Source organism: Conger conger, chromosome 7, assembly GCF_963514075.1.
Source record: "Conger conger chromosome 7, fConCon1.1, whole genome shotgun sequence".
NCBI classification, from domain to species: domain Eukaryota; kingdom Metazoa; phylum Chordata; class Actinopteri; order Anguilliformes; family Congridae; genus Conger; species Conger conger.
Genome location: NC_083766.1, coordinates 1,002,283 through 1,026,865, shown reverse-complemented (window position 1 = coordinate 1,026,865; position 24,583 = coordinate 1,002,283). Strand labels below are relative to the sequence as shown.

At 49.8% G+C, this 24,583-nt stretch overlaps 2 protein-coding genes across 4 annotated transcripts; one reads left to right on the top strand and one right to left on the bottom strand.

Annotated features, from left to right (window-relative positions):
• Positions 1-107: 107 nt before the first annotated feature.
• On the bottom strand, positions 108-7,199 carry znf346 (zinc finger protein 346). The gene is made up of 7 exons (XM_061248648.1): positions 6,673-7,199; positions 5,755-5,858; positions 4,780-4,875; positions 4,545-4,692; positions 3,132-3,353; positions 2,342-2,441; positions 108-2,240 (listed from the first exon to the last, which is right to left on the bottom strand). The coding sequence occupies exons 1-7, from the start codon at positions 6,866-6,868 to the stop codon at positions 2,114-2,116; spliced, it is 993 nt and encodes a 330-aa protein (XP_061104632.1). The 5' UTR covers positions 6,869-7,199; the 3' UTR covers positions 108-2,113.
• uimc1 (ubiquitin interaction motif containing 1) lies at positions 5,925-23,833 on the top strand. 3 transcript variants are annotated; one of them, XM_061248637.1, is made up of 17 exons: positions 5,925-6,845; positions 8,077-8,146; positions 8,835-9,054; positions 10,086-10,391; positions 11,005-11,412; positions 12,353-12,416; positions 13,826-13,962; positions 14,173-14,979; positions 15,610-15,656; positions 16,021-16,118; positions 17,104-17,165; positions 17,969-18,182; positions 18,950-19,025; positions 19,415-19,520; positions 21,888-21,939; positions 22,550-22,574; positions 23,546-23,833. In XM_061248637.1, the coding sequence occupies exons 3-17, from the start codon at positions 8,875-8,877 to the stop codon at positions 23,727-23,729; spliced, it is 2,766 nt and encodes a 921-aa protein (XP_061104621.1). In that variant the 5' UTR covers positions 5,925-6,845; positions 8,077-8,146; positions 8,835-8,874; the 3' UTR covers positions 23,730-23,833. The 3 variants fall into 3 exon arrangements, with proteins under 3 accessions (XP_061104621.1, XP_061104620.1, XP_061104622.1); XM_061248636.1 differs by lacking the exon at positions 5,925-6,845 and adding an exon at positions 7,225-7,686 and having other exon boundaries at positions 8,921-9,054; XM_061248638.1 differs by lacking the exon at positions 5,925-6,845 and having other exon boundaries at positions 8,838-9,054.
• Positions 23,834-24,583: the final 750 nt, after the last annotated feature.

The following is a 24,583-nucleotide window of genomic DNA, read 5'->3' as shown; positions in this document are numbered from 1 at the left end:
CTCGCACACAAACATCATACAGACACTGCCGACATCAGAATCCTGCATTAGCGTAGTGCTCTGGGTCAGTTATGGTGTAGGGCAGTGCTCTACCAGACCAGGCAAGGCATTGTTAAAACATGTTTTACTAGATGTATATTTTCATTATATTTCTCTAGGCAGACATGTACCATATTTAAAATAAATCTTGTCAAGAACAACATCGACTAACACAATGAGGTTTTAAAGAGCAGGCCCTTTTCGGCTTGGTTATTTACACATCGTTACACAGCCCTGTCTGTTAAATAACATATTATATTAATGTGTGTCCACTCCTGTTCCCCCACGAGCACGTATCCATTTATTCTGCTCGGCGGCCCAGAGGGAACCCCCAGGAAGAATGATCACATCCACGAGCACACAAGAAAACCGTCTCAAACGTCAAATGTTTGAGGACGCTTTCCCAACACTTTCAAACAGCTATTTTAACCATACTGATTAAGCATTTAGTTTGCATATAAACCGCAAATCATACAGAACATTACAAATCTAGGAGCCTTAGCTATTTGTAACTATTTTAGTTCACAAAGTAGGCTGCTAGGCCTTCTCACATCCAGGTATTTCCTAGGTACAGTACATAACCCACAAAAAAGAAAATAAGACCAATAACTTAGCAGCTGAAGAGTGTTTCTGTACCCTCAGTTCAGAGGGGTAGTACTAAAATCGGGGGACACGTCAGGGAGAAAGATGAAGCTCTTGAGAAGCCAGGCTTAACTCTGCCTCTCCCGCCTGTCTCTCATGAGGACACGCCACCATCAGCGTTCACACCGATTACTCACTTTCACTCATCCGCTGAACTTACTTCAGCTGATTAAGAGCTGCTGGTTCATCAGCAGCCAGGAGCACTTCATTCTGAACCACACGCAGCAAATAAAACATTCTTCATTCTCATGAACAAATATGCTCATTAACATTGGCTTTCTTACAAAGGAAGATTAGACTAACACTATGAATCAGAGTCAGATCAAAGGCAAGATGAAGGGGAGTCTACATCATCACACATTTTACCTCACAGAAGAAAGAGGAAACGTTTAGCCGTTATTGCGTGACTTCTGAACCGAAATCAGTAAAAATAAGTCAGATTCATTTCAGGTCTCAGCACCTCTCAGTGTCCAGTGAGACACTGTCAAGTCGTTCTTTAAAAAACAAAAAATAATAATAAAAAGATGAAATGAAGATGAAGCTGCTCTTCAGAGACAGAAGCATAAATAAGCATCGCCCAATTTCATTTTTGGGAAAGATATGATTTTATTTTTACATATATGAAGTATATGTAAAAATAAAATAAAAATAAATCAAGGGCAGGTGCAGTACTTTAAGTTATGACCAAGGCATCATTTCTCCGTTCGAAAAAACACCGGAGAGCTGTAGTGTAAAAGCAGAACTCCAGAACCGGGAACCAGGAAATCTGAGAACATCGGCTCAACTCATACGCCACAATGCAAAAACCAATTTGCAAAATCACGTGAAAGGTGAAAAAATAAAAAATAAAATAAATAAAAGAGATAAATTATATATATATATGTATATATAACAACATATAACACTCAGGAACAATCATGTGGATTCCCACTCCACAGCAGCAGATGCACCAGAATAATGCCCTTCTTTACGACCGGTCGGTCGGTCTCTCTCTCTCTCACACTTGCTCTCTCACGACCGGTCAGCAGACTGATGCGGTTCCTCCACATCCATCCTGTCATCAGTCCAAACTCTGCGGGCCTCAGAGACATTAGGCTCCCCCACCCCACCAGAACATCACCAAACAATATCAAACAACCGTCCAGAAAAAGAAGCTTGTCGATGCTTTAGAGGGAGAGATGGATGGACAGACAGAGAGAGGGGGAGAGAAAGTGGGTTTTTGGGGATGTAGTGTATTCGCTGATGGGCAGACTGCTACTTCCTGTTGGTTTAGTTTTTGTGGGGTCCCTCTCTCAGTAGATGTAGTTCCTGTGGAGTGCCCCTCTCCGTAGATTCTGTGGGGTGCGATCTGTAGTTTCAGTCTTTGCGGGGCACACTGTGATGATGTCGTTTTAGCGGGCTGCCTGTCTGTAGTTGTAGTTCTGGTGGGTCTTCACTCGTAGTCCTGGTTGAAGGTGCCCCAGTCTGGCTCAGGCTCTGGGGGAGGGGGGTACTCCACTGGGGGCTGCAGCGGTTCTGGGGGGCTGGAGAAGGTGCTGTTGCCCTTCTTACCCCTCACACTGACAAAACACAGACAAACCATCACTATTCACCCTCACACTGACAAAACACAGACATGGAGAGACTTGGGCAGGCTGCAGGCTGGAGGAGAGGTACTCACTGGTTCTTGTGTTTGGAGCCACTGATGTGGGCCTGGTACTGCTCTACAGAGTTGAGCTCGATGTTGCACACTGTGCAGGGGTAGCCCTTCACTGTGGAGGCTGAACACACAGAGACGTCTCAACACATGCTCGCACGCACGCACACGAAACCTCAAACACATCTGCCAACAGGTGAAAAAAACTTGCTTGTAGAATTGGGAAAGGCTGTGAGAACTCACGAAAGCTCCGTGAAACAAGAAAGTATTCAACAGCTGTGGGCATCTGGAGCAGAATCTCTGCAGTTAGGGCCCGTACAGCCCAAGAACTATAAATATAATGATAACTATACATATATCACTTAAAAAATGTTCCGACTCTCACGGATGCCGAAGCTAAAACGGCAACGAATGGGAAGAAAGATCCGGTCGGGATCACTTTCAGAGCTCAATGAATGACAAAAAACTGCCCTTACCGGGGGTGGAGGAGTTTGGGGTGGTGTGGGTGGAGGAGTTTGGGGTGGAGTGGGTGGAGGAGTTTGGGGTGGTGTTGGTGGAGGAGTTTGGGGTGGTGTGGGTGGAGGAGTTTGGGGTGGTGTGGGTGGAGGAGTTTGGGGTGGTGTGGGTGGAGGAGTTTGGGGTGGTGTGGGTGGAGGAGTTTGGGGTGGTGTGGGTGGAGGAGTTTGGGGTGGTGTGGGTGGAGGAGTTTGGGGTGGTGTGGGCGGAGCGCTTACCGGGGGTGGAGGAGTTTGGGGTGGTGTGGGTGGAGGAGTTTGGGGTGGTGTGGGTGGAGGAGTTTGGGTGGAGCGCTTACCGGGGGTGGAGGAGGGCCCATAGGTCTCCAGCAGCTTCATCTTGGTGAGCTGCTTCTTGTGCTTCTTGCCGACGTAGTGCTGCTGGGCCATGGTGGGGTTGTTGAAGGAGGCGCGGCAGATGGAGCAGAAGCGGTCGGGGTCTCCCTCGGCCGGGCCCTGCGTCGCCAAGGTGACCGGCGCCTCCCCCTTCTTCCGGCTGGGGGGCTTAGGGGGGGGCAGCACTGGAAGAGGGGCACGGGGGGGTCAGCGAGAGCGCAACACTCATCCCCCCTCCCTGACCGAAGCACACAGCACTGAGACTGCAGGGGGATCAGCACACAGCACTGAGACTGCAGTGGGATCAGCACACAGCACTGAGACTGCAGGGGGATCAGCACTGAGACTGCAGGGGGAGCAGCACACAGCACTGAGACTGCAGGGGGATCAGCACACAGCACTGAGACTGCAGGGGGATCAGCACACAGCACTGAGACTGCAGGGGGAGCAGCACACAGCACTGAGACTGCGGGGGGAGCAGCACACAGCACTGAGACTGCAGTGGGATCAGCACACAGCACTGAGACTGCAGGGGGATCAGCACACAGCACTGAGACTGCAGGGGGATCAGCACTGAGACTGCAGTGGGAGCAGAGGTTGTGTGTTTGGTGAACACCGCCTTTCTAAGACCTACACTGAAAAGAAAACATAAAAACTGCAGACACCGCAGCCCCTCCAAGACTTGAGTTCGGTCAAGACAATGAACCATGACTGTCACTCAATCTCGCGGAAACCAGGTTTTCACCTTTCTCCCACTAGGGGGCAGTCCTCTCCTGAACAAAAGCACAGCGCAGTGGCAGGAGCACTGAGCTGCAGGAGGTCCTTGCTGACTGCAGTTATTAAAGATCCCACAGCTCTTACTGCACAGTGCAGGGTTCCCTTAGGTCCGAGAAACTCCCCAAAGACTTCTCTCAATCTCATCATCTAGTCTACCCCCGGGGTAACGGAATTAATTATAGCTGCCTCTCATTTTCATTTTCATGACTTCCTCCACGTTCAATGTTCTTTCACAAAATGGCTGCCATATTTCTCCCAGGCGGATGGTGTACGGGCAAGGTCAAGTTCCCCCTCATGAACCGAGAAGCGCTTGGACAGGTTAAATAACTGATCCATATTTGCCATTCTCTCCCACTGCTTTTATTCCCTCATTGCATTGCATGACCTGACGTTTACATACATCTCACATGACAGCCCTGTTAAGTGTGCGACATAGGTGTGCAAACTGTCGGCCAAATAATGACAAGATATTTGGTTCCCCCTAAAACTGACCACAGTGTTTAGTGAGGGGTTCTGCCCGTGGCAGTGTGTGAATTTCAGCGGCTGGATTCTGCAGACACACAGACACACAGAGATCAGAGCAGCAGGAGAGCCCTCACCTGGGGCCTGGAAGCCGAAGGTCTTCAGCTTCAGGTTCTTGGTGTGCACCTTGCCCTGGTAGTGAGACTCTGCGACCACCGGCGAGGAGAAGGTCATGTTGCACACGGGGCAGGCTTTGTCCCGGTCCACCGCCCCGTTATCACTGGCCTGGGGGAGGAGAGAACATCAGCAGGCCAGCGAAGAAGCGGGGGGGGAGGAGGCGTTCAGGACGAAGGGAACACGCTTAACACTTACGCCATCGGTGGAGGGCGATTTGAACCTCTTCACCAAGGGCTCTTCCTCTTTGTGGATGGTCATGCAGCGCCGCACTTTATTGGCGTGTTTCTTGCTCTGTTGAGGCCACACAGCGTTCAGCAACACACTCCACAGAACCATCACACAGCGTTCAGCAACACACTCCACAGAATCAGCACACAGCGTTCAGCAACACACTCCACAGAATCAGCACACAGCGTTCAGCAACACACTCCGCAGAATCAGCACACAGCGTTCAGCAACACACTCCACAGAATCAGCACACAGCGTTCAGCAACACACTCCACAGAATCAGCACACAGCGTTCAGCAACACACTCCACAGAATCAGCACACAGCGTTCAGCAACACACTCCACAGAATCAGCACACAGCGTTCAGCAACACACTCCGCAGAATCAGCACACAGCGTTCAGCAACACACTCCACAGAACCAGCACACAGCGTTCAGCAACACACTCCACAGAATCAGCACACAGCGTTCAGCAACACACTCCACAGAATCAGCACACAGCGTTCAGCAACACACTCCACAGAATCAGCACACAGCGTTCAGCAACACACTCCACAGAATCAGCACACAGCGTTCAGCAACACACTCCACAGAACCATCACACAGCGTTCAGCAACACACTCCACAGAATCAGCACACCAAGCCATTTGCCGGTCTTTTCTGAAATGCAGTTCAACCGCCAGCAACGCATACTGTATTTATCCTCTTTTCAGTCAGTTACACACTTTATTTGCAGACAAGCGGCTAAAAGGTGGATTTACAGCGTACACACAAACAGTTTTGTTGTTTTGGACACAAATCCATCTTTTAAAACTACTCGTATTTGCACTTTCATTTCAATGCAAGTGACAATTTTGCTTGAGATATTCAGAAAACAGAAAAAAACGTTTTAAGGGGTACACAAGTGGTTCTGAAACTTGTTTAATTAAAACCAGCGACTAACCTGGTAATGGGCAAGTTTTTGCGATTCTGAAATGAGGACCGCGTTGCATACTTTACACTGGGTGTCCGAAAACAGGTCACTGTTTTCTTTGATCATCCTGTTAACTGATCGAGAAAGGAGACGTTAGCCAAGACTTACGAATGACAACATGGCGTCATTGTCAGGGAGAGACAACACGGGATGCATGTTTCGCCTAACGCGAGCACATCTGCTCTAAGAATCCTACAAATAAAGACATCAGATTAAGCAATACTTGAATATAACAAACTACATTCATGCAGCTAATTTGGCCAGCTATACGGATACAAAATAAAGTAGTTAGCCAGCTTGCTTGCTGCGACGTTGATGAGTGGATCATGTTTAGCTAGATAGCGAGTTACGTGCAACTTTAAATGCATTTCAAGTGGAATTACCGAAGTATGTCACAGCAAAGGGTTAACATGTAGCTTGCTAGTTATATCGTTGACGGTGCCAACGCAAATAAGGTTATAACGTTACTTCTGCAGCATGACTAGCTTACCTAAGCAGCAAGCTAGCCTGCTACCGTTTGCAACCGCTACTTTGCAAAACTTCAGTGAAGCACACAAACTCTCTTCTGCTCAAAGAGTAAATGCATGATAATTTAGACTAACAACATATGGATTTCATAGATGCAACTTTTATATGATTAGCATTCTCGACCTTGGATGTTGTATTTGCCAAGACTGATCTCTTCCATCATTACTGCTGCTAGTGCTAGCAAGCTAACTAGCAGCCTATCAGAGGCTACAGATTATTTTATTTTTTTACCATGGCTCTCCTTTTCTCCAAACAACGTTTTTAAAACCTCTGCTGCCATCGAAAATAAAGTATATGCAGCAAAGATGTGTGTGCATAGTCGTTTTGAGTAATGCCGAGCACTGTGATTCAGAATCCTACCCTCCGTCGCTCCCGACGGTAAGTATGGAAAATCTCCATTCTGCTCTTCCTCCGCCATGTTTCCAGGACGAGTGGGTATCGCAGAGCGAGGACAGCGTCGTGAACCATCGCGAGAAGTCTGTGAAACGAACCCGAAAACGCCGACTGCTGGCCACGCGCTTCTCCACCACATGGCAAGTTTTATCCATATAGACATATATACATGTCTATGGTTTTATCAAGAAGAAGGGTTGTAACGTTTCTTTTAAAACGTTGGTTAATTATTTGCCCATGTAAAATGTGTTCCATGTGTGTTGACCAGCTAAATATGGCAACTACTAGCTACCATATCCAACACAGTTGGCATGAGCGTTCTTAACTTTGACAATCCATTCATATCGAGGAAATGTATGCGAAAATACAATGCTGTTGGTATCCATTGATAGCGGTTGATCCGACTCTGGTTTATGAAAACAAGTTATGAAAGCTGGTCGTAGTTAGCAATGACAGATTATTGCAAACGCCAGTTGTCCATTTCCGCGCCACAAATCAACGGGCAAGGTATCCCGTCAAGCTTTGTCTGGTCACATGACCGAACAAAAACATGGACGCTTCCGAGTCGGGGAAGTACGAGTGTGTTATTAGCAACTCCGAAGTTCGCAAGCTTCTATATAGGGGTAGATTCACGCTTTTGATACAGCCCAGACAGAAGCTAAAAAAACAATGATATTCCTTTGTAAACCGAGTGAACGATGTATGCTATTTGGCTAATGACAACTATGAAACGTTATCAACGAAGAAAATGAATGTTTGATCTAGCTAGCTGCTACTAATGGTGCTGCGTCGACTACGCTTTGTTTTGTGCTAAATCCTTATGATAAGTAACGGCTAGTTCAAATATCGACTATCTAGCTAAACAACATGCCACGGAAAAAGCGAACTCGCAGAAGAGATGACGACGATGGAGCTTTTCCCAGCAAGCGAAGACACACAGAAAATACAGAACCGCTGGTCATTTCTGACAGCGAAACCGAGGTGAACTTACTTTGAAGATTCTCGACGCACTCTGAATGTTTCTGCGTTGTGGTTAGGGACCTCTATGCCTTGGAAGTGAACTATACAAACAATGTAAAGATAATAAATAACTAACACGGCTAAGTTACTGTTTATGCATTTAGCAGATATGTATGGCTGCCTGGAAAAACTGCACAAAGTGTGTAAGATTGGGAGCTACGATAAACAAGTATTATGGGGAAATTTTGTTTTGTCAGTCAGTGAACTATCACCAAATTGCCTGTCTTCATAGCTACTTTAAAGTACTATAAAGCGCCTGTGTAATCGCTTAGTTTTCGCAACGAAAACCTTTGTTAATTGTTAAAGTGTATAAATATAATTTGCTTTAATCATATTTGGCGTTTGCTACAGGAAGAGGAGTACAAACCAACAGCACGGGAAGGCCGTCTGCGGGGTAGAGGGAGCAGAGCACCGGATAGAGGTATGTCTGTCTGAGGTTTATAGGAAAGCGGGCTGTCACACTGCTCACACATAAAACAGTCATTACAGTAGTAATTTGGCAGACACTCTTATCCAGAGCAACGTATAACAAAAGTGCTAATCACAACCCACAAGTGCGCTGAAAACCCTAGAGGGAAGTACGGTTCCAGGAGCTAGAGTGATCGATCACATTGATACAAACTTGAATTTTGTACCACCGTTTTGGCAAATAAAATTCTAATAATTCTAAGATAATTAAACGCAAGTGCGATCATTACATATAGCATACATTACAGGGAAGCAGACACCTCTTGTCCATCTCATTACAGTACATTCCGGTTATTTACCAAAGTGGCTTACGTTGATTAGACTAAGCAGGGTCCACTCTTCAATATATTACAGGGTCACTGTGCACTCTTCAATATTTGTTTATTTATCCCAAGTCATATTGTCATCACAATATTCAACAAAGTTACAGCGTATTGCATATTTTTCTCATAGAGTTTTGGTAGAGCTGACGGAGGAGGAGATGATGGAGGGATGTGGTGTTTTAGCAGGGCTGATGGAGGAGGAGATGATGGAGGGATGTGGTGTTTTAGCAGGGCTGATGGAGGAGGAGATGATGGAGGGATGTGGTGTTTTAGCAGGGCTGACGGAGGAGGAGATGATGGAGGGATGTGGTGTTTTAGCAGGGCTGACGGAGGAGGAGATGATGGCGTGGGCGTTCGGATGAGTGAGACGGAGGAGGAGATGATGGAGGGATGTGGTGTTTCAGCAGGGCTGACGGAGGACGAGATGATGGAGTGGGCGTTGCGGATGAGTAAGATGGAGGAGGGGAACGCGGCACAGAGGCGGCGGGAGCAGCAGGAGGAGGAGGACATGAGGCTCGCCATCGAGCAGAGTCTGAACGTAATGCTGCACTCACACTGCACTCACACTGCTCTCACACTGCTCTGCTCTCACACTGCACTCACACTGCTCTGCTCTCACACTGCTCTGCTCTCACACTGCTCTGCTCTCACACTGCTCTGCACTCACACTGCACTCACACTGCTCTGCACTCACACTGCACTCACACTGCTCTGCACTCACACTGCTCTGCACTCACACTGCTCTGCACTCACACTGCACTGCACTCACACTGCTCTGCACTCACACTGCTCTGCACTCACACTGCTCTGCTCTCACTGCACTCACACTGCTCTGCTTTCACACTGCTCTGCTCTCACACTGCACTCACACTGCTCTGCTCTCACACTGCTCTGCTCTCACACTGCTCTGCTCTCACACTGCACTCACACTGCACTGCTCTCACACTGCACTCACACTGCTCTGCACTCACACTGCTCTGCACTCACACTGCTCTGCACTCACACTGCACTCACACTGCTCTGCACTCACACTGCTCTGCACTCACACTGCTCTGCTCTCACTGCACTCACACTGCTCTGCTCTCACTGCACTCACACTGCACTCACACTGCACTCACACTGCTCTCACTGCACTCACACTGCTCTCACACTGCACTCACACTGCTCTGCTCTCACTGCACTCACACTGCTCTGCTCTCACTGCACTGCTCTCACTGCACTCACACTGCTCTCACTGCACTCACACTGCTCTCACACTGCTCTGCTCTCACACTGCTCTCACACTGCACTGCTCTCACTGCACTCACACTGCACTCACACTGCACTCACACTGCTCTCACACTGCTCTCCATCTCACACTACATTACAGCCCAGTGCCTGCGCTGCATGGATCTCATTGTGGCTACACTGGGGCTTGAACCTCCAAATGCTCCTGAAATGGGCGTAGAACCCTGGTGATACGCCTATCACTGACCGTAATAATGTCTTCATATGTTTAGTGCTTTTGTACGTCGTTTTGAAAGCTGGTCTGGACACGAGCATCTCCAAAATGGATGGTGTGCGTTGCAGGCAAATGGCATGCAGACTGACGGTGACCCCTGTGAGTCGTTGCCGTTGGCGATGACCCCAGTTGCAGAAAGCCCCGCCCCCACCAGCGAAAGCCCTGCCCCCCCCCCCAGGCAGAGGCCCTGCTCTCTGAGTCGGAGCAAGAGGAAGCGAGACGTGTCTGCTGAGGACCAGTTCACCACGACAACCGCAGTGGGCGTGGCTCAGAGCAGGAAGCCGAGCGATCCACTCAGCCAACCAGCAGCCCCGTCTGAGGCTCCGCCCCTCAGCAAAGATGCTCCAGTCCCAGCTCTGCCTCCCTCTGAGGAGGTGAGGAAATGAAGTCACTTCTGACCTCTGACCTCTAACCTCTCACTCTGAGCTCTCCTCCACGTTAGCCTTCCTCCACGTTAGCCATCCTCCACGTTAGCGATCCTTCACATTAGCCATCCTCCACATTAGCCATCCTCCACATTAGCCATCCTCCACTTTAGCCATCCTCCAGGTTAGCTCTCCTCCGCATTAGCCATCCTCCAGGTTAGCTCTCCTCCGCATTAGCCATTCTCCGCATTAGCTCTGCTCCACATTTGCCATCCTCCACGTTAGCCATCCTCCAGGTTAGCTCTCCTCCGCATTAGCCATTCTCTGCGTCAGCTCTCCTCCATGTTAGCGTTAGCCCTGTTCCACATTAGCCATCCTCCACGTTAGCCCTGCTCCACGTTAGCCATCCTCCACGTTAGCCCTGTTCCACATTAGCCATCCTCCACATTAGCTCTGCTCCATGTTAGCGTTAGCTCTGCTCCACGTTAGCGTTAGCTCTGCTCCACGTTAGCCATCCTCCACATTAGCTCTGCTCCATGTTAGCGTTAGCTCTGCTCCACATTAGCGATCCTCCTCATTAGCTCGCTCTTGTTCTGATCTCAGACCCGGTCTCTTGTCTCAGGTCGGCCCGTTCCATGGCAGAGTTCTGGTCTCGGACTCGGATCGGGAGTCTCAGGACTCCTCGGGGGTGTTGTGCCCCCAGGCCGGGGGCTCTCCCGTCTTCCCACAGAGCCCTTCCCAGAGGGCAGTGCTGCGCCTGGAGAAGCTGAGCCAGGCGCAGGAGCAGGACTGCCGCGCGGCTGGGTTTGTGCTCTGCTCGCAGAGCGACCCCGCCCCGTCTCCGCGGTTACGCCCCCCCTCGGACGGGCCGTGTCCCAAAGCGGCGCTGAACTCTCCGGAAACGCTCCCAAGCACCCCGTCGCCCCCCTGCCCCCCTCCTCCCAGCAGGCCCTCTGTCTCTGAGCACACGGCAAACCCGGAGCCGGCCAATCAGAGAGGAGGCCAGCGCGAGGACGCAAACGGAGACGAGGTAAGACAGAGCTGCCGCCTCTCACCCTCTCATCCTCTCATCCTCACGCTCTCATCCTCTCACCCTCTCATCCTCACCCTCTCATCCTCTCATCCTCACCCTCTCATCCTCTCACCCTCTCATCCTCACCCTCTCATCCTCACCCCCTCACCCTCTCATCCTCACCCCCTCACCCTCACCCCCTCACCCTCTCATCCTCACCCCCTCACCCTCTCATCCTCACCCTCTCATCCTCACCCTCTCATCCTCACCCTCTCACCCTCATCCTCTCACCCTCTCATCCTCACCCTCTCATCCTCACCCTCTCATCCTCACCCTCTCATCCTCACCCCCTCACCCCCTCACCCTCTCATCCTCACCCTCTCACCCTCTCATCCTCACCCTCTCATCCTCACCCTCTCACCCTCACCCTCTCACCCTCATCCTCTCACCCTCTCACCCTCTCACCCTCACCCTCTCACCCTCATCCTCTCACCCTCTCATCCTCACCCTCTCATCCTCTCATCCTCACCCTCTCATCCTCTCACCCTCTCATCCTCTCATCCTGTCTGTGTGAGTCGCTGTGATTGCTGGATTCACACTGAGCTGTGTGAGTCGCTGTGATTGCTGGATTCACACTGAGCTGTGTGAGTCGCTGTGATTGCTGGATTCACACTGAGCTGTGAGTCGCTGTGATTGCTGGATTCACACTGAGCTGTGTGTCACTGTGATTGCTGGATTCACACTGAGCTGTGTGAGTCGCTGTGATTGCTGGATTCACACTGAGCTGTGTGAGTCGCTGTGATTGCTGGATTCACACTGAGCTTTGTGAGTCGCTGTGATTGCTGGATTCACACTGAGCTGTGTGAGTCGCTGTGATTGCTGGATTCACACTGAGCTGTGTGAGTCGCTGTGATTGCTGGATTCACACTGGACCCTTCGGGGCTTTTCCTCGTGGCAGGGCGGTCGGGGTCGGACCCAGGGGCTCGGACGGGGAGCGGGCCGAAGCCGCCAGACGACCCTCGGTAAGTTCTGTGGATCTGTGTTTGTAAACTGTACACACACATGCACGCACGCACATCGACACCCCTATAGAGAGAGTTTCTCTGTAGGGGTGTGTGTGTGTGTGTGTGTGTGTGTGTGTGTGTGTGTGTGTGTGTGTGTGTGTTGTGGGTGCTAAACTCTCGATCTCTGTAGGTGTGTTTGTGTGTGTGTGTGTGTGTGTGTGTTAAACTCTCGATCTCTGTAGGGGTGAGTGTGTGTGTGTGTGTTGTGGGTGCTAAACTCTTGATCTCTGTAGGGGTGTGTGTGTGTGTGTGTGTGTGTGTGTGTGTGTGTGTGTGTGTGTGTGTGTGAAACTCTTGCTCTCTGTAGGTGTGTGTGTGTGTGTATGTATGTGTGTGTGTGTGTGTTAAACTATTGCTCTCTGTAGGTGTGTGTGTGTGTATTAAACTCTTGCTCTCTGTAGGTGTGTGTGTGTGTGTTAAACTCTTGCTCTCTGTATGTGTGTGTGTGTGTGTGTGTGTGTGTGTTAAACTCTTGATCTCTGTAGGTGTGTGTGTGTGTGTGTGTGTTAAACTCTTGATCTCTGTAGGTGTGTGTGTGTGTATTAAACTCTTGCTCTCTGTAGGTGTGTGTGTGTGTGTTAAACTCTTGCTCTCTGTATGTGTGTGTGTGTGTGTGTGTGTGTTAAACTCTTGATCTCTGTAGGTGTGTGTGTGTGTGTGTGTGTTAAACTCTTGATCTCTGTAGGTGTGTGTGTGTGTGTGTGTGTGTGTGTGTTAAACTCTTGATCTCTCTAGGTGTGTGTGTGTGTGTGTGTTAAACTCTTGATCTCTGTAGGTGTGTGTGTGTGTGTGTGTGTGTGTGTGTTAAACTCTTGATCTCTCTAGGTGTGTGTGTGTGTGTGTGTGTGTGTGTTAAACTCTTGATCTCTGTAGGTGTGTGTGTGTGTGTGTGTGTGTGTGTGTGTGTGTGTGTGTGTTAAACTCTTGATCTCTGTAGGTGTGTGTGTGTGTGTGTGTGTGTGTGTGTGTTAAACTCTTGATCTCTCTAGGTGTGTGTGTGTGTGTGTGTGTTAAACTCTTGATCTCTGTAGGTGTGTGTGTGTGTGTGTGTGTGTGTGTGTGTGTGTGTGTGTGTGTGTGTGTGTGTTAAACTCTTGATCTCTCTAGGTGTGTGTGTGTGTGTGTGTGTGTGTGTGTGTTAAACTCTTGATCTCTCTAGGTGTGTGTGTGTGTGTGTGTGTGTGTGTGTTAAACTCTTGCTCTCTGTAGGTGTGTGTGTGTGTGTGTGTGTGTGTGTTAAACTCTTGCTCTCTGTAGGTGTGTGTGTGTGTGTGTGTGTGTGTGTGTGTGTGTGTGTGTGTGTTAAACTCTTCCTCTCTGTAGGTGTGTGTGTGTGTGTGTGTGTGTTAAACTCTTGCTCTCTGTAGGGTGTGTGTCGGTGTCGGAGCGTGTTGCTGGGAGTGTCCTGCAGGGGGCAGTGCAGCCTGAGCAGGACTTTCGCACGCAGATGAACCTGCACTGGTCAGACGGCGAGGACGATGGTGAGGAACTCATCCCTGCACAGGTAAACTCATCCCTGAACTCATCCCTGAACGGGTAAACTCATCCCTGAACGGGTAAACTCAGTGATCAGTGATCTAGCAATTACACCAGAAATAAGCTCTGTTCACAGGTTGGCTGTCATAACAATTAAAACTACATTTGTACGTAGTTTCAGTTCTTGACTTTTGATTCTCTGTATGTTTACTGGGGTTATTCAATTGTGTCTCTGTAGGGGAAAGAAGAATGCCCAATTGTGACTCAGACCCTCAGTCCTCCAAGATCCCAGAATGCAGTTTGTGAGCAGAGCAGTCCCTCGGACTCTGAGTCCCTCCTCCAAATTGTTCCCGGCTCGGTGCGGAGCCTGGTGTTCTCCCGGGATGCTGTTGGGCTGAGAGCCCGGACCTCCGGCCCGGCCCAGACCTCCGGCCCGGCCCAGAATCCCCCGTCCCCTCCGGGCAGCCGAAGCCCTCTGATTGGTTGCGGTGCGGGCGGGGCCAGGGGCCCTCGCTGGAAGTTCACGTTCAGGAACATGTACGCGGCTCCGTCTGCAGCGGCCTCCTGCAGCAGTGGGCGGGGCCCCACCGCTAACCCCTCCCTCCCGGGCCAGGCCACACCCCCTCACGCGGAGCGTACTGTGCTGTATTACTGGGGCGTGCCCTTCTGCCCCCGGGGGCAGAACCCGGACACCTACACGCAGGTGATCCTCTCGCAGCTGGAGGTGTATGAGAAGAGTCTGAAGTCTGCGCAGCGGGGGCTGCTCCGCAAGGCCGCCTGGGGGGAGCCCCTGCTCCCTGCGCCCGTCAAACGGCCCTTCAGCCGCCGCGCGCGGCTCAAACGCCCCCGCCCCGCACGGCCAATCAGGACCGAGGAGGAGGAGGAGGAGCAGGAGGAAGAGGAGGACCCAGGGGAGGCTCCTGCAGAGGAGGAGGAGGAGGAGGAGGAGGAGGAGAGGGGAGAATCGCAGGGAGGCGCGGGGCCCAGCGGGGGGGCCCAGGACAGTGAAGCTTTCACAGCCCCCTCACAATCACTGCTGGAGCAGGTGTGTACAACTGCTCACACAACCTTCAGCTCATCACACGACCTTCATCACACGACCTTCAGCTCATCACACGACCTTCCTCACACGACCTTCCTCACACGACCTTCCTCACACGACCTTCATCACACCACCTTCATCACACCACCTTCAGCACATCACACGACCTTCATCACACGACCTTCAGCTCATCACACGACCTTCACCACACGACCGTCAGCTCATCACACGACCTTCATCACACAACCTTCAGCTTGTTTGCCGGCCAATAAGGCCAAACATCTCCAAAATGAAAATCGATTCATGTTTTCTGTCGCCAGATATGACTTCTGTTTACAAATTGACAAAGTTTGGAGGTTTTCTTTACAAATGTGTGGATCTCTAAAAATCTCATTTTGTGCCAGGGCGCATCCTTCATCATGACTCCTGGCACAACATGATGTCACTCACTGTCAGGGCTGGATATATGGTGCAGTACCAACACCAGCCACCAGGTCGTGCTGTTTCCCCTCCCAGCTTGTGAGGGACTCACGTTGACTAATAATGATGTTATAATTTTAATGAACTTAACAGGTGTGATGTAAAGTGTATAACTTCGTAATGTAACACATTTTATTGTGTGTTTTTATTTAGAAATCACCGCTGCCTGAAGAACCACCTGAAAAATTCCCATTTTTGCGGTAAGAGAGGCCGGAATGTCCAGACGTAATAATTACGTGACTTTTTTTTTTTTTCTTCTTAATCAGAAAATTTTTAAATAATTTGAATCTCCTCCGTTAATGTAGGAATGGTTAAAGCCACATATGTGGAATTTTTCAGAAAACAAAAAGTTTCACTTTCATTTCATGGTTGTATTGAAGACTTCTTGGAAGTCCCTGTGTGATGTAACCCAAGCGGAATGTAATGTATTCTTTCCAGTAAGTTGTACCGGAAATGCCAACCCACCGCTGCCAGGAGAGCATCCTCAGGCTGGCTCAGGCGGGCGGTGGCGTGTGTTTGCGCTAACGTGCTAACGTGCTACGGCGTTGTGCCCATCCTGCGCAGGAGACGCGCTCTCCGGGAGAGGAGTCCTGCGGAGTCTGAGACACAGCAGCTGGAGGAAGAGCAGGAGGAGGAGGAAGAGGAGGATGGAATGTGTCCAGGTGGAGTATAGTGAAAACGGCTCATCTGTACATCAGCTTTACAGTGATTCTCATAGTGGGCCGCTGTGTTTTTACACTGTGCTAAATGTGTCACACATTGCATTCATGAATAAATTGACAGTTGTTATTCATATTTACGCATGCAATAACAACCACCCAAAATCAGGTTCTATAGCTTTTAATGCCACGCAACGATCACATAACGATCACACAGCTTTCCTGCTTGCATGTCGGGCTTAAGGATCGTGCATACAAAGGTTTTTAAAGTAGTGCACCCTTTTGCCCCTGAATTCCCAAAGGTCACAACATGCGAAACTGTAACTTTGCGAGAAATACAGCGTAGGGTGCTGCTTTGGTTGAAACTGAAAAGCACAGTGTGGCACGTAAAGCGCACGTAAAGCGCACGTAAAGCGCACGTGTGGCACGTAAAGCGCACGTGTGGCACGTAAAGCGCACGTGTGGCACGTAAAGCGCACGTGTGGCACGTAAAGCGCACGTAAAGTCGAGTCTGGAGTCTGTGTATGTGCGACTCAAGTGTGACTTAAGTCCCCATCTCTGGTGGGCAGTGTTAGGGCAGTGTTAGGGCAGTGTTAGGGCAGTGTTTGGGCAGTGTTAGGGCAGTGTTTGGGCAGTGTTAGGGCAGTGTTAGGGCAGTGTTGGGGCAGTGTTAGGGCAGTGTTAGGGCAGTGTTAGGGCAGTGTTAGGGCAGTGTTGGGGCAGTGTTGGGGCAGTGTTGGGGCAGTGTTGGGGCAGTGTTAGGGCAGTGTTAGGGCAGTGTTGGGGCAGTGTTAGGGCAGTGTTGGGGCAGTGTTGGGGCAGTGTTAGGGCAGTGTTAAGGCAGTGGTAGGGCAGTGTTAGGGCAGTGTTAGGGCAGTGTTTGGCCTGTGGGCTGCCATTTCAGGAGGTGCTGTGCCTCTGAGAAGCACATGTCCAGTTTATGGGAGCGTAAATGAACAGGATGGAGGTTCTGTGTTTTATTCCGCAGAGACTCAGCTGAGTGAGCAGAACTCACAGGATGTGAATATGGACAGCCCTGCTGGGAGTCAGGTAACTACAGACCAGCACAGACACTGCAGCACTGACACTCCACCATACAGCACTGACACTACAGTACACAACTGACACTGCAGGACTGACACTACAGTACAACACTGACACTGCAGGACTGACACTACAGTACACAACTGACACTACAACACTGACACTACAGTACAACACTGACACTACAGTACACAACTGACACTACAACACTGACACTACAGTACACAACTGACACTACAACACTGACACTACAGTACACAGAACTGATGCCCGAACGGCACACCGTGCGTCCACTAGTACATCAAACAGTGCATTATAAAGCACTGATACTCAAGCATACAGCACTGACTCTGCAGTACGCTGCACTGACACTTGACACACACATCGTTCACTGGTCATATCGGTTATCTCAACACTGAAAACAGCCCTGCAGTGTGAGCGTTTGGGAAGGTTTGAGCGTTTGGGTAGGTGTGAGCGTTTGGGAATGTGCGAGCGTTTGGGAATGTGCGAGCGTTTGGGAATGTGCGGGAGTTTGGGAATGTGCGAGCGTTTGGGAATGTGCGGGAGTTTGGGAATGTGCGAGCGTTTGGGAATGTGAGCGTTTGGGAATGTGCGGGAGTTTGGGAATGTGTGGGAGTTTGGGAATGTGTGTGCGTTTGGGAATGTGTGAGCGTTTGGGAATGTGTGAGCTTTTGGGAATGTGTGAGTGTTTGGGAATGTGTGGGAGTTTGGGAATGTGTGAGCGTTTGGGAATGTGTGGGAGTTTGGGAATGTGTGAGCGTTTGGGAATGTGGCTGTGTGTGTCCCAGCCCAGGCCGGGGAGTGAGGTGATGGAGGTGCAGGAGGAGGAGGAGGAGGAGCAGGGCTCCATGGAGGTGGACCAGGCTGAGGAGGTGCAGGTCTGCGGTGAGAGGGTGGAGTGTCCCATCTGCATGCGGCATTTCCCGCTGCCGCAGATCGAGATGCACGCTGCGTACTGCGATGGCTCCGCCCAGCCCAGCACGCCCGACGACTCCTCACCAGGTCTGAGCAACAGACTACACTGCACTACACTACACTGCACTACACTACATTACAGTACACTACACTACATTACACTGCACTACTCTACATTACAGTACACTACACTACATTACACTGCACTACTCTACACTACACTACTCTACACTACACTACTTTACACTACATTACATTACACTACATAACATTACACTACATTACACTGCACACTGCACTACATTACACTACACTACTCTACACTACACACTACATTACACTACACTACTTTACACTACATTACACTACATTACACTGCACTACTCTACACTACACTACTCTACACTACACACTACACTACATTACACTACACTACTCTACACTACACACTACACTACATTACACTACACTACATTACAGTACACTACACTACACTACACTACATTACAGTACACTACACTACATTACACTGCACTACTCTACACTACACTACTCTACACTACACACTACACTACATTACACTACACTACTCTACACTACACACTACATTACACTACACTACACTACTTTACACTACATTACATTACACTACATAACATTACACTACATTACACTACATTACACTGCACACTGCACTACATTACACTACAGGCCAGCGCGCCCAAGGACAGCTCCTCACAAGGTCTGTGTGACAGAGTCTCAGTGTCTGAGAAGAGGAGTGTGTGATGGAGACCCTTCTCTGGGTCAGATGTGTGCAGGCAGACTCCTTTTATCCCTTATCCTTGTCATTCAAGTGATGGTTCTGCGCAAGGGTGCCAGGAGGCCTGAAACCACAGAGGAAGACCAGCCTGGGTCCTCCAAAGCCACACAGTGAGTGTGTAAGAGTATTTATGTTAACAAACAAACACACCCAGGACAAACAAAAGCAATTAATTTCCCTCCCCTTCACTGTTCGTATGAAGGAGACAAATACAAATACAACTTTCTTTTCTTTGCAAACGGGAACACAAATCTCCTGTTTGCCAATCACATTGCTCCCATATCTGCTCTGTGATTGGCTACTTTGGGATGAGGCTTTTGAACTGCTCAGATTATAGATTTAATAAAAAATGAAGCTGATCAGAAAACCTGAAGAAGGTGGTGCAGGCTGTATTGTAATATAAATATGTGTGTTCATACGGAGTAAAATATGACACTTACGGATATTGCTGTCGCTGTCATGCATCCAGCTCAGGTGTTGTGTGTCACTTCCTGTGCAGAGAGCCATCGCCGGAGAAGTGCTTCCTGTGCCAGGGCCAGTTTCCTGTGAAGGAGTATAGGAGCCATGTGGATGCCTGCCTTCGCCTGAAGTCCCACCCCACTCAGGTACTGCTGCTGGAGCACTGCTGTCTGGGGCTTTGAGTAGGGCTGTAGTAGCATTTGAGTAGTGCTGTTTGGGGCATTGAGTAGGGCTGTAGTTGTGTGTGATGAGTGCTGTAGTACTGTTTGAGTAGGGCTGTAGTAGTGTGTGAGGAGTGCTGTATGGGGCTTTGAGTAGGGCTGTAGTTGTGTGTGAGGAGTGCTGTATGGGGCTTTGAGTAGGGCTGTAGTTGTGTGTGAGGAGTGCTGTATGGGGCTTTGAGTAGGGCTGTAGTTGTGTGTGAGGAGTGCTGTATGGGGCTTTGAGTAGGGCTGTAGTTGTGTGTGAGGAGTGCTGTATGGGGCTTTGAGTAGGGCTGTAGTTGTGTGTGAGGAGTGCTGTATGGGGCTTTGAGTAGGGCTGTAGTTGTGTGTGAGGAGTGCTGTATGGGGCTTTGAGTAGGGCTGTAGTACTGTGTGAGTAGGGCTGTAGTAGTGTGTGAGGAGTGCTGTATGGGGCTTTGAGTAGGGCTGTAGTTGTGTGTGAGGAGTGCTGTATGGGGCTTTGAGTAGGGCTGTAGTTGTGTGTGAGGAGTGCTGTATGGGGCTTTGAGTAGGGCTGTAGTAGTGTGTGAGGAGTGCTGTAGTAGTGTTTGAGTAGGGCTGTAGTAGTGTGTGAGGAGTGCTGTATGGGGCTTTGAGTAGGGCTGTAGTTGTGTGTGAGGAGTGCTGTATGGGGCTTTGAGTAGGGCTGTAGTTGTGTGTGAGGAGTGCTGTATGGGGCTTTGAGTAGGGCTGTAGTAGTGTGTGAGGAGTGCTGTATGGGGCTTTGAGTAGGGCTGTAGTTGTGTGTGAGGAGTGCTGTATGGGGCTTTGAGTAGGGCTGTAGTTGTGTGTGAGGAGTGCTGTATGGGGCTTTGAGTAGGGCTGTAGTAGTGTGTGAGGAGTGCTGTATGGGGCTTTGAGTAGGGCTGTAGTACTGTGTGAGGAGTGCTGTAGTAGTGTTTGAGTAGGGCTGTAGTAGTGTGTGAGGAGTGCTGTATGGGGCTTTGAGTAGGGCTGTAGTTGTGTGTGAGGAGTGCTGTATGGGGCTATGAGTAGGGCTGTAGTAGTGTGTGAGGAGTGCTGTAGTAGTGTTTGAGTAGGGCTGTAGTAGTGTGTGAGGAGTGCTGTATGGGGCTTTGAGTAGGGCTGTAGTTGTGTGTGAGGAGTGCTGTATGGGGCTTTGAGTAGGGCTGTAGTTGTGTGTGAGGAGTGCTGTATGGGGCTTTGAGTAGGGCTGTAGTAGTGTGTGAGGAGTGCTGTAGTAGTGTGTGAGTAGGGCTGTAGTAGTCTGTGAGGAGTGCTGTATGGGGCTTTGAGTAGGGCTGTAGTAGTGTGTGAGGAGTGCTGTATGGGGCTTTGAGTAGGGCTGTAGTAGTGTTTGAGGAGTGCTGTATGGGGCTTTGAGTAGGGCTGTAGTTGTGTGTGAGGAGTGCTGTATGGGGCTTTGAGTAGGGCTGTAGTAGTGTGTGAGTAGGGCTGTAGTTGTGTGTGAGGAGTGCTGTATGGGGCTTTGAGTAGGGCTGTAGTAGTGTGTGAGGAGTGCTGTATGGGGCTTTGAGTAGGGCTGTAGTTGTGTGTGAGGAGTGCTGTAGTAGTGTTTGAGTAGGGCTGTAGTTGTGTGTGAGGAGTGCTGTATGGGGCTTTGAGTAGGGCTGTAGTTGTGTGTGAGGAGTGCTGTATGGGGCTTTGAGTAGGGCTGTAGTTGTGTGTGAGGAGTGCTGTATGGGGCTTTGAGTAGGGCTGTAGTTGTGTGTGAGGAGTGCTGTATGGGGCTTTGAGTAGGGCTGTAGTTGTGTGTGAGGAGTGCTGTATGGGGCTTTGAGTAGGGCTGTAGTTGTGTGTGAGGAGTGCTGTATGGGGCTTTGAGTAGGGCTGTAGTAGTGTGTGAGGAGTGCTGTATGGGGCGTTGAGTAGGGCTGTAGTTGTGTGTGAGGAGTGCTGTATGGGGCTTTGAGTAGGGCTGTAGTAGTGTGTGAGTAGGGCTGTAGTTGTGTGTGAGGAGTGCTGTATGGGGCTTTGAGTAGGGCTGTAGTAGTGTGTGAGGAGTGCTGTATGGGGCTTTGAGTAGGGCTGTAGTTGTGTGTGAGGAGTGCTGTAGTAGTGTTTGAGTAGGGCTGTAGTTGTGTGTGAGGAGTGCTGTATGGGGCTTTGAGTAGGGCTGTAGTTGTGTGTGAGGAGTGCTGTATGGGGCTTTGAGTAGGGCTGTAGTTGTGTGTGAGGAGTGCTGTATGGGGCTTTGAGTAGGGCTGTAGTAGTGTGTGAGGAGTGCTGTATGGGGCTTTGAGTAGGGCTGTAGTTGTGTGTGAGTAGGGCTAGTGTCAGCTCTTCACTGGAGCTTCTTTCTCACAGGGAGCGAAGAGTCTGCTGACGGCCTTGGAGCGGTCGGAGCAGAAGGAGTCTGGTACGATGCACGTCCCACACGATGCACGCTTCCTACACGATGCGCTTCCTACACGATGCACACCCCACACGATGCACGTCCCACACGATGCACACCCCACACGATGCACGCTTCCTACACGATGCGCTTCCTACACGATGCACGCTTCCTACACGATGCACACGTCCTACACGATGCACACGTCCTACACGATGCACACCCCACACGATGCACACGTCCTACACGATGCACACCCCACACGATGCACGCTTCCTACACGATGCACACCCCACACGATGCACACCCCACACGATGCACGCCCCACACGATGCACGCCCCACACGATGCACACATCAGAGTGCAGACTGCCACTGCGATGTGTGAACCAGCTCTCCCAGAATGCAGAAGTTGTTTTGAACTTTGACCTTTGCCATTGTGTTTGTGCACACTAAAGTATGTATACGTTTCTAAAGGCTTATTGCAGAGCTCTATGAAGGACCTTATCACAAAAGATATCTATTTTCCTTAAGTGACCCTACATAAGTAGGTTTTGTGATGTAATCAGATTATGGATATTGCATAATACAGGTAAATACAGTATAACCCTGTTTTATTTTTCATCGAAACACAGAAGCTGGACCATCTCAAGAACACAGGTACAGTTAAAAAAAAAACGGTGCTGTGTTGCATGTTGTTTGGCTGTGTTAGATGTTGCTTGGCTGTGTTAGATGTTGCTTGGCTGTGTTGGATGTTGTTTGGCTGTGTTGCATGTTTGGCTGTGTTGGGCTGTGTTGGATTTTGTTTGGCTTGTTGGATGTTGTTTGGCGGGTTGGATGTTGTTTGGCTTGTTGGATGTTTGGCGTGTTGGATGTTGTTTGGCTGTGTTGGGCTGTGTTGGATGTTGTTTGGCTTGTTGGATGTTTGGCTGTGTTGGATGTTTGGCTTGTTGGATGTTGTTTGGCTGTGTTGGATGTTGTTTGGCTTGTTGGATGTTGTTTGGCGTGTTGGATGTTGTTTGGTGTGTTGGATGTTGTTTGGTGTGTTGGATGTTGTTTGGCTTGTTGGATGTTGTTTGGCTGTGTTGGATGTTGTTTGGCTTGTTGGATGTTGTTTGGCATGTTGGATGTTGTTTGGCTGTGTTGGATGTTGTTTGGCTGTGTTGGATGTTGTTTGGCTGTGTTGGATGTTGTTTGGCTTGTTGGATGTTGTTTGGCTGTGTTGGATGTTGTTTGGCTGTGTTGGATGTTGGGCTGTGTTGGATGTTGTTTGGCTGTGTTGGATGTTGTTTGGCTGTGTTGGATGTTGTTTGGCTTGTTGGATGTTGTTGGGCTGTGTTGGATGTTGTTTGGCTTGTTGGATGTTGTTTGGCTGTGTTGGATGTTGTTTGGCTGTGTTGGATGTTGTTTGGCTGTGTTGGATGTTTGGCTGTGTTGGATGTTTGGCTGTGTTGGATGTTGTTTGGCTGTGTTGGATGTTGTTTGGCTTGTTGGATGTTGTTTGGCGTGTTGGATGTTGTTGGGCTGTGTTGGATGTTGTTTGGCTTGTTGGATGTTGTTTGGCTGTGTTGGATGTTGTTTGGCTGTGTTGGATGTTGTTTGGCGTGTCGCTGAGACAGATTCTGCTCCAGTTTCAGTCACGCCGCCCCTGCCGATGCTGACCAATCGGGTGACAGCGGAGGCGTGGCCTTCAGCAACTCCCCAATCAAGTCCTTCACGCCCATCTCCCAGGTGACGGACTGCCTGGTGGACTTCAAGCGGCAGTACTCGGCCAAGCCCAGCCAGAGGGCCGGCCGCAAGAGGAAGCACCGCTAGCCGGGCCTGAGCCTCCCGTCCTCCTTCAGCTACTGCACGTTTTTATATGTCACCCTGTTTCTTACAATTATTTCATAATATGCAATTAAATAATTCCAGCAGTACATTGCACTTGTGGTCAGTTTTTTTTCTTCCTGTTTCGCCATGTTTCATGGCTTCGGGGCGACATGGCTCAGGCAGTAAGAGCAGTCGTCTCATTGGCTCAGGCAGTAAGAGCAGTCATCTCATTGGCTCAGGCAGTAAGAGCAGTCGTCTCATTGGCTCAGGCAGTAAGAGCAGTCATCTGGCAGTCGGAGGGTTGCCGGTTCGATCCCCCGCCCGGGCTGTGTCGAAGTGTCCCTGAGCAAGACACCTAACCCCCAAATGCTCCTGACGAGCTGGTCAGCGCCTTGCATGGCAGCCAATCGCCGTCGGTGTGTGTGTGTGTGTATGAATGTGTGAATGAGAAGCATCAATTGTACAGTGCTTTGGATAAAGGCGCTGTATAAATGCCAATCATTTACCATGTTTCAGGAGCTGAGGAGAGCAACACGTTGTGATCTTTTTTGCTTCGACTGACAATTACTTAAGTTACGCAAATGAGGGTTGAATTTTAATTCCGAGGAACGGTTTCAAAAGGACTTGAGATGACTCAAACCTCTTTGTTAATGCGGTTTGAACAGGAATAGACTCAGTTCTGTTTTTGAGGTTATTTTCTGTCGTTGAAGACTAGCCTCAGTGCCTTCCGTAGACCTTTTATAAGCCCCAAAGCTCCTGAAGCAATCCCAGCTTATTTCTTAGGTGTGTCTTTTCATGGTGATCTGTGTTTGTTTTCTAATTTAATCTTTTTCTTCAATCCTTTCCCTGCCCCCCTT

What these genes read in the sequence shown, in the direction of transcription:
- uimc1 (XM_061248636.1), top strand. Translation starts at nt 7,573, where the DNA reads ATGCCACGGAAAAAGCGAACTCGCAGAAGAGATGACGACGATGGAGCT. An exon ending in TTTCTGACAGCGAAACCGAG is followed by an intron (nt 7,687 to 8,076) that starts GTGAACTTACTT and finishes CGTTTGCTACAG; the next exon opens with GAAGAGGAGTACAAACCAAC. An exon ending in CTCTGCCTCCCTCTGAGGAG is followed by an intron (nt 10,392 to 11,004) that starts GTGAGGAAATGA and finishes CTCTTGTCTCAG; the next exon opens with GTCGGCCCGTTCCATGGCAG.
- znf346 (XM_061248648.1), bottom strand. Translation starts at nt 6,868, where the DNA reads ATGTCTATATGGATAAAACTTGCCATGTGGTGGAGAAGCGCGTGGCCA. An exon ending in AATCGCCCTCCACCGATGGC is followed by an intron (nt 4,693 to 4,779) that starts GTAAGTGTTAAG and finishes CTCCTCCCCCAG; the next exon opens with GCCAGTGATAACGGGGCGGT. An exon ending in TGGGCCCTCCTCCACCCCCG is followed by an intron (nt 2,442 to 3,131) that starts GTAAGCGCTCCA and finishes CTGTGTGTTCAG; the next exon opens with CCTCCACAGTGAAGGGCTAC.